We start from the raw sequence: 8779 nt of genomic DNA, 5'->3' as shown, positions 1-8779 counted from the left end.
GTGTCCCCTGGACTTCCCAGTGATAAAAACATACAAAGTAAGACATTAAAGTAGAACAATACAAACAGTGGTAACATTAGGTAAGTTATACTGGGATGCTTAAAACACATCCACTGTTTTTTTTTGGTGCAGCTCAAGAGGATGTTCATTACAAAGCAGCAGCTTTAACAGAAAGGTATTCCAGTATATCTGTAGAGCTACATTATTTAAGTGAATAAGATGCACAACAGGGAGCCAGTGGAGAGATTTTAACACATATGTGATATGGTTGCAATATTTTGCAGCTGAGTTTTGGACGGACAAAGAAGACTGACAAGCTTTCTTGTTTAGACAAGTAAAGAGACTGTTGCAATAGTCCAAACGCAAGGATATAAATGCTTGAATGAGCATAACTAAGCTCATATCACAAGATCAATGAACTGAGTTTAGTGATGTTCAAGGTCCCATATTACGCATAATTCACATTATAAACATTTTGTAAGTCATATGTTTTCTGAGGCATGTGTATGAGATTGACAAATGAAAAAAAGAAAACTTTCACCTCTATCTTTGCCTTTCTCCACCTCTTAGCTAAGTTGTGTTCAAAATGCTCTATTTAGAAAGCATTCCCCTAATGATGTCTTCAAGGGAAATAAGCTGTCCAGAGTGGTCTGTAGCTGCCAGTCGGTCAAGCTCCAGTCTGAGCTCAAACACTGTAATATTCACACTCTTAGCCACTATCTTTAAAAACTCTGAGTGGTTGTCATGGTTGCGGGGCCACGGTCTTCGAGAGGAGACGGACATGGGAAGCCAAAACAGCCCGTCCAGAGGAAGGCTGGATATGGAGATTTTTTGTATGTGTTGTCTGCCTAATTTGAAAGGAATTTTTCCTGCACATATGCACATAAAACATGCTCTGGGGATCTCATTGTTCATTTGTTTTTATTTTCAAATGTTGCATAATATGGGACCTTGAAGCTAATAAAAAAAAACAGTTTTAAAGGTGCAGAAGGTGATTTTAAAAAGATGTTTGTCAACAATTTAGCTAAAACTGTCCCTCTATCCTGAAAATAATATATAAGAAAGATATTCTACGAAAATCGTTCTGCCTTTAACAGAAATACCTGACTCCTGGTCAGAAATAGTCAGTTAGAGCAAGAACTCTGTTAAAACTGAGACAGAAAGGGAACTTTGTAAATTATCTGTACTGTTACATTGTATTTTAAACTAAAGAATACATTTCAGAATAATAACCTTATACCTTTATTCAAATATTGCATTAGTAGTATGATGATGCAGGGTACAGTTGCTGCACCAGGACCTTGGCAATTCGCTGTAGTCGATAGACTCATGAATTTATCCCTGGTCTAAGAAGCCAAATGTTGCAGGGGTGGGGGAGGGTGGCATTTAGTCCCCGCTGACTGACTGGACATGCAAATACGCTTCGGGAAACTGAGTCAGTGCACAACAGACAGAACCATCTGTTTGTTACATCCCTTGAATAAAGTTACCAAGAGCATGGAGCCAACTCACCAACATCAAAAAGCTGCTTTTACCTTTCTAAAGCAACACAGATGCTTAAAACTTGAATTGAGGGCTTGTTACCTCTTTAAACTCAACAGGAATGCTAAAAGACATTTTTATGTTATTACTAATGTTGTGCATGGATCAAAAGAAAAACAATATTCCTAAATATATATTTTTTTATATTTGCAAAAAGAGCTTTAATCTGACAGCTGAGAAATAAAACACTAAACAGGCTTGTCAGCTGCAAACTGACAATTCTGTCTTTAACCTATGGCTTAATGGGCTTTTCTCAATAAGACAAATGTATCAGGCTACAGAGCAAATACGCCCCAAGGTATTGTTTTAATTAGATTATCTACTAAGAGGTTGTTATATGTGAAACAATAGGAATCAAAGTTGAATGAAACATGCAAGGGGAATACGAAGCTAATGAAAATATATACTAATACATGAAATGTAGGCAAAAATTAGTGGTTTGAAAGTATGTTTCTCATTATTATTATGATGATGTGCCTTGCAGAAGTGATCATAACCTCTGAGCCTTTTACGATGTTGTCAAACTACATCCAAAAACCTGAATAAAGCTATTGGGGAATTACTGGTTTTCAGTTTTAAATTCTCTCAGCTCTCCTAGAACATTAACCCTCAGAAACCCCCTCAGTCCAGCATCTGGCTTTTTTAAGCCTCAAACAAATTTTCTTTTAGGATTTCCCTGTATTTAACTCCGCCCATTTTCTGATAAACTCTAACCCGCTTGCTTGTCCATTAAAGAGAACCATACCCACAGCTTGATGTTAAAATCAGGGTTTTTTGCCAGCATTTTCAGTTAGGTTTGCCCTAAAGTGCTGAAAAGAAAGAGCTGCCCTATGAAACCAAGTTACTGCAGTTTTATAGTTACTGTGTTAATGAGTAAAAGAAAACATTTGAAATCAAATGCTTTCTTTTACTATATTTCACTGTGGAATATAGTACCTCCAGGTGTCTTTAAAACTCCTAAAGGATCATTACTGGGCAGATAAGAGTCTTGCTTCTGTTCACATGAAAGTCCCTGTTGATTTAGAAAGAAACTACACCTGTTTGACCGCCAAAGGTGTGGAAGGAGAAAATATTTGCTCTATGTTAACACCTCTTAACTCTGGATAAAATGCAGAAAAAGAGCAGGATAAGTGGAATAGCATCTGCTGGATAGATTAGCCTGAATCCGAATGTGTGAAAAGGGTATATTTGTAGTGAAGAAAACTTAACCATTTAGGAAAAGATATCCTACTAACTGAAGCAATGAGCTGGAAAATGCATTAAGATACTTTCTTCATCACAGCATTACCAGCTCACAATCATAGTCCATCATTAAATCTGTGGTGTTGCAGGCTGTGCTTGAGAAAAAAAAGCTACAGTAGAAGAAAGTCCTGCAACTCTAGCATCCAACACATACCTGTTAACCCATCAAGGACTGGATGAGACGTAGTGAAGTGCAGTAAAAGCTTTGATCTTTTAGCTTTTTAGATTCTGAGCGGTGACTTGAAACTGGTTGAATCTGAAAGAAAACCTTAAAACACCACAGAGGTGATGAGTCTAACCAATTTTTTCCTGTTATTAGAAACTGGTGGATGGCTACAAGAACATCTCACCAAGGTCGTTGTATTTGATCCAAAGGAGGATAACTAGCCATCAGGGGGTTAGGGTGTCTGAATCTATTCCCATTTTGTATTTCTTAAAGAATGAAATAGGGCTGGTAAACAGCAGCTACATTATTTTAATTTGCAGATATAAGAAACTGGATTAAAGTATTTTAGGAGACCAATTTTTATTTAACTGTATAAATACATCTATTCACAATGCTTGCCAGATGGAATAGCATGCCGCTGCAAGATGCTGTGGTAGCCATGCTGGTTCAGTATGCCTTCAGTTTTTTTTTATAAATCTCCAACAGTGTCACCAGCAAAGCACCCCCACACCATCACACCTCCTCCTCCATGCTTCACGGTGGGAATCAGGCATGTAGGGTCCATCCGTTCACCTTTTCTGCATCGCACAAAGACAATGGTTGGAACCAAAGATCTCAAATTTGGACTCATCAGACCAAAGCACAGATTTCCACTGGTCTAATTCCTCCATTCCTTGTGTTCTTTAGCCCAAGCAAGTCTCTTCTGCTTGTTTCCTGTCCTTAGCAATGGCTTCCTAGCAGCTATTCTACCACGAAGGCCTGATTCACACAGTTGTTCTAGAGATGTGTCTGCTGCTAGAACTCTGTGTGGCATTGATCTGGTCTCTAATCTGAGCTGCTGTTAACCTGCGATTTCTGAGGCTGGCGACTCGGATGAACTTATCCTCTGCAGCAGAGGTGACTCTTGGTCTTCCTTTCCTGGGGCCGTCCTCATGTGAGCCAGTTTCTTTGTAGCGCTTTATGGTTTTTGCGACTGCACTTGGGGACACTTAAAAAGTTTTGCCAATTTTTCAAACTGACTGACCTTAATTTCTTAACATAATGATGGTCACTTGTTTTTATTTACTTAGAATTTGTATTATGGCAAATAAAAAAAGCAGCTAACAGTCTTTTCAGTAGGACTATCAGCTGTGTATCCACCTGACTTCTGCACAACACAACCGATACTCCCAACCCCATTTATAGACAAGACATCCCACTTATTGAACCTGACAGGAGACACCTGTGAAGTGAAAACCATTTCAGGCGACTACCTCTAGAAGCTCATCAAGAGAATGCCGAAAGTGTGCGAAGCAGCAATCAAAGCAAAAGGTGGCTACTATGATGAACCTAGAATATAAGACATATTTCTCATAGTTCTGATGCCTTCAGTGTGAAACTACAATTTTCAGTCATGAAAATAAAGAAAACTCTTTGAAAGAGTGTCCAAACTTTTTGTCTGTACTGTATATTTAACAAAATAGTTTTTACAGATGTCAAACCTTATTAAACCAGGTAAACATCTAAAGGCATGATCTCACCTTTTCCAGGTAAAGCTCAGTGTTTAGACAAAAAGATAAACCAACTCTGAAGTTTTACAAATGCCAAGCAAAAACTAGTTTGTTTCCCACTGATCATCTCCTGAAATGCTCCCCAAGCACAAAACATTGGCCAACTTTTTTTTTGTATTTTTTACTTTAGTAATCAGACATAAACATAAAAAAATGCTTATGTATGTCATATCACAACCATCAAATTGGAATTCATACATTGTTTTAATTTAGAATGAAAACAAGAAGTCACTCTGGTTGCTTATTTTTCAAAATCAAAATTTTTATCTTTTAGGAAATCAGATTCAGGAATTACAGCACTGAAAGCCAGAAAATACTCCAGGCTTAGAAAACACTTAGAAGCATATTGCATACATTTCTGTATGAGTAGGAACATGATTCCAGGAAATACAACAGATCTAACACCAATAGCATGAATACAACATTTTATCAAGTAAACAGTTTTTACCGTCTTTGCTAAACACTTAGATCAGGCCACAAGTCATGTGTACTGCCTAATTTTTTTGTTACAAAGAAAGGACGGCAAACATTGATCCTCAGTACAGTAATAAATCAAGTTTTGTTCCCTTTTGCTCGTCATTCAGCATTACCAGCAGTTTCATGTTGCAAAACTGTCATAAAAGACGTCAAATAAAAAACAAAAAACCCCAATGTCAAGCAGGCAAACACTGATAAAGTTGGTCACATGTTTTATGAGTTCTTAAAGCTTTTTGATACTAATGAAGAAAACATAGGAATATCTCTGTAATCACATACAAGAACAAATGTTAATACTTTTCAAGTTGGAGTAAAGAACAATAGATCTATTTATGATACATTTTAGAGCACCATAGAACTGATAACTATCAGTATGTTCTTTTATTATTGCCCAAATTCAAATCACCATATCGATATATTTGTAAAACTCAGTAACTCTTTCAGGGTAAATTAGAAAATAAAGAGTAGTATTGAAAAATGACAAAAGGAGGTCTTCACCAAACAGATGACATGTAGTGACGCCACATTTCATCGGCCAGAAACTGAATCTTTTTCTCTGAATTTGGCGCATTAAATACTAGTCTTTCTGGTAACCGAATGCTCCAATCAATTTATGTCTATAAACATATTAACCTGCAGAACGTATAGTGATGCACTATGAGGGATTTCTGCTTTGATGCATACAGCGAGCAAAGATGACTTAACTCAGGCCATCCAGATGGCCTTTATGAGGCAATGTGGAGTATATTTCTCTCAAATAAAACAGGAAGTAGTTATTGAAAGGAAAAGCCTGATCTGTGATCTCCCTTTAATATGTAATGACTAACTGTGGTCCATCATGAAGAACAAAGCACCTTCCCCTTAATTATTTAAGGCCCGCTTTTGATAAAAGAAATTAAATTCAAAACACAATTAAGTGTTTAAATGAGACAGCTGGATGTGAACTGATAACATCTTTACAGGTACCATGTGTTACTCATTTCTAGTGGCCAGAAAGTCCCTGAATGTTTGCTTTCCTCCCATAGAGGCCCTTGGCGGTCGTTCAGCACTTCTACTCCTGAACGTTTTACTGGGCAATCTGACCCGATCTCCGCATGTAAGCGTCCCAGCCTGACTTTCGGTACGACTCGGCAGCTTCAAGCCTATCAGATGCCTCCAAAATGCCTCGTCCCACAATGATGATGTCAGAGCCTTTGTTGTAGATCACCTCCTCAGGGGTTGTGTACTGTTGGCCCAACAAATCTCCTGGAAGAAAAGAAAAGACAGGTGGATCAGAAAAGCTGTAAATGAGGAAGGGAGGTGGATTAAATGTAGAACAACAGCACCACCTTGTGTTGGATTATGTAATTACAGCTCTCATTTTATGGTTGCACAAATTAAAATGAAAGCCTCATTATTTACAGCTAATTAATTAAACTTATTCAGAGTTGAAACTAAGATTTCAAAATTTGTCTTAGATTGTTTAGAAAGGTACAACGAAAAGTGCGTTGCACCACTGAGAATCTGTTTGCTTTTAAATATATGTAACTACAAATAACCAAAGTTCTAATCTTATTAGGATTATTTCTAAGAATATGTTTAAACATTACTTTTTATAGTTTGTATTTATTAGTTAGTTTAGAATTGATCTTTTACTGTATTTAGGAAATTTACCATTTCTTGGCACTTCTAACATTAAAATAAAAAATAAGTGCATCTATTTCACACAAAAACAGATAAAGATTTATTTAAGATTCTTTACCGTCTGTAAAACAAAAGGAAAAAAACACATTTCAATTTCACAACAAAGAAGGATGACTTGAAACATGCAACCTGTTGACCGCAAATCTTAAATCCTTAGAAAAGCAGGTCACAGACATGATGTTTACCTCCGGCCTGTATCTGCACACCAGGGGTCATGTGGATAAATTCCGGTTTTTCAACCAGCTTTGAGCTGCAGATGAACCCGATCACAAAGTCTGAGTGCTCCTCTGCCATTTTTACCTGCACAAAAAAACAAAAACAAACACAAAGCTGCAGTAAAACCCTCAGGGTCGTATTGCAAGATAAATTCCCCAGTAGAAGCGTTCTTACCACAGCCTTTGTGTATTCACCAGTAGCCAGAGATCCTTGGGAGCTCATCTGTGCAATAAGCAAACAGCCTCGCCCCAGAGGCTTCCCCACAGCGCTGAGGCCCTTCACGACCCCGGGCCCCGGCACAGCGTGGGCGTTCACAATGTGAGACCAAGACGAGATCCTGAACACACCACCTGGAGAACACAAACGCAACGTCAGTTTAACCACAAACATCCAATTCAACAGGGAACTTTTTTAAATTTTAACATTTACTTCACCCTCATACTGATGCTTCACTGTATTTCCAATATCTGCAAACTTGCGATCTTCAAATATGAGGAAGTTGTGTTTCTCAGCCACGGCTTGGAGCTTCTGACTGAACTCCTCTGTGAAATCCTGACGACACACAAAAAAACTGTGAGTTTAAATGTTTTTGTACACTTTGCTAAGTAACAAAGAGCTTTTCTTCTACCTTCAGGATGTCGCAGTGAGTCTTCAACATGCAGATCTTTGGACCAAGACACTCAGCCAGCTGAAGAAGCTCAATGCTGCTTGTCACGTCAGCAGAAAGGCAAAGATTTGATTGCTTCTCCTCCATAATCTTAAGCAGCTTGGAGGCCAGCGGGTTGATTTCTGCAGGCAAACTGGTTTTAGTACCACATGTCAAAGCCACTTCATTTATTAATTGTATATAACATACTTGGTAGCTCAGATCTCTCTGCGTAAGTTAAACCTGGCTTTGGTTCCACACACAACTTCTTGGGAGCTGGAACATGACTGCCGTTTGTTTTCTTGGGACTGAAACAGACAGTTAACAAAAAGTAAACACTGTCCTTTGCAAATGCATTTTTTGTTTTCATATTCCATCATTTAAAAAGCGTATGTTTCAGTTTATTTATTGTGGCTTTATGTGACAGACCAACAACTAAAAGAAGTCTTTAACTGTAAAGTGGAAGGTACCGTAGTTATTAATGCTCATCTGATGCGGCCCTGGTGCTTCACCTTTAAATGTCTGCATTAAATTCCCTTAAACATGGATTATTGCTACCATTCATTGCCGACTTTGCAGATTTCATGAACCAGAACTTTATGAAGCCAGAACTACAAATTAAGAAATAAAAATAAATTAGGGCCCAGTATCTAAAAATCTAGACATATTTAAGACTTTTAAGGCCTATTGTTAGGATTATAAAAAGTAGAAGGTAATATTTCAGATCTGATAGATGCCTTGTAGGAAATCATAAAAAAACAAAAACATTTGCAGTACCTGAAGGTGTTGTTGTCCAGGATGAACTTGCGTACATTCTGGGCTGTTTGGGCGTCGATGCGTTCGGCAGCAAGCAGCACATCCAGCAGCTTAAACATGGAGATGACTGGCAGGAGCCGAATACCCCGAGATGCCAACATCTCCACCCCTCCTTGCTCTCTATCCATCAGCACAATGGCATCCGTCACCTTGGACACGTAGAATGGAAAATAGTCCATAAATATCAAAGAATTCCTTATCTCAATATCTTAAATATTCTAAACATCAACGACCATTCACCTTAAGCCCTTCCCTGTTTAGCACCTCTGCTGTCTCCAGGATGCTGCTACCACTGGTCACTGTATCCTCAATGATTAAACACGTATCGCCCTCTTGAAATGACCCCTCCACCATCTTCTTGGTTCCTACAGGAATAGATAAATCAAGCTCATAAGAAAAGGTTCAATTCCCGGCCTGGGGTCTTTCTGCATGGAGTTTGCA

At 38.2% G+C, this 8779-nt stretch overlaps 1 protein-coding gene across 1 annotated transcript in view; it reads right to left on the bottom strand.

Annotated features, from left to right (window-relative positions):
• Window positions 1-5422: 5422 nt before the first annotated feature.
• Window positions 5423-8779, bottom strand: part of umps (uridine monophosphate synthetase) — an 8539-nt gene continuing 5182 nt past the window's right edge. The window contains exons 3-10 of the mRNA XM_015387260.1: window positions 8579-8703; window positions 8300-8487; window positions 7733-7830; window positions 7505-7665; window positions 7311-7428; window positions 7051-7226; window positions 6846-6960; window positions 5423-6222 (exon numbers count right to left, since the gene is read on the bottom strand). Of these exons, the coding sequence (XP_015242746.1) occupies window positions 6044-6222; window positions 6846-6960; window positions 7051-7226; window positions 7311-7428; window positions 7505-7665; window positions 7733-7830; window positions 8300-8487; window positions 8579-8703 (1160 nt within the window). The 3' untranslated portion in view covers window positions 5423-6043. The remainder of the gene's footprint in view (window positions 6223-6845; window positions 6961-7050; window positions 7227-7310; window positions 7429-7504; window positions 7666-7732; window positions 7831-8299; window positions 8488-8578; window positions 8704-8779) is intronic.

The sequence above is a fragment of the Cyprinodon variegatus genome, unplaced genomic scaffold (genome assembly GCF_000732505.1).
Source record: "Cyprinodon variegatus isolate N-32 unplaced genomic scaffold, C_variegatus-1.0 Scaffold389, whole genome shotgun sequence".
NCBI classification, from domain to species: Eukaryota; Metazoa; Chordata; class Actinopteri; order Cyprinodontiformes; family Cyprinodontidae; genus Cyprinodon; species Cyprinodon variegatus.
Note: the sequence above shows the minus strand (reverse complement) of the source record. Positions and strands in the feature narration are given on the sequence as shown.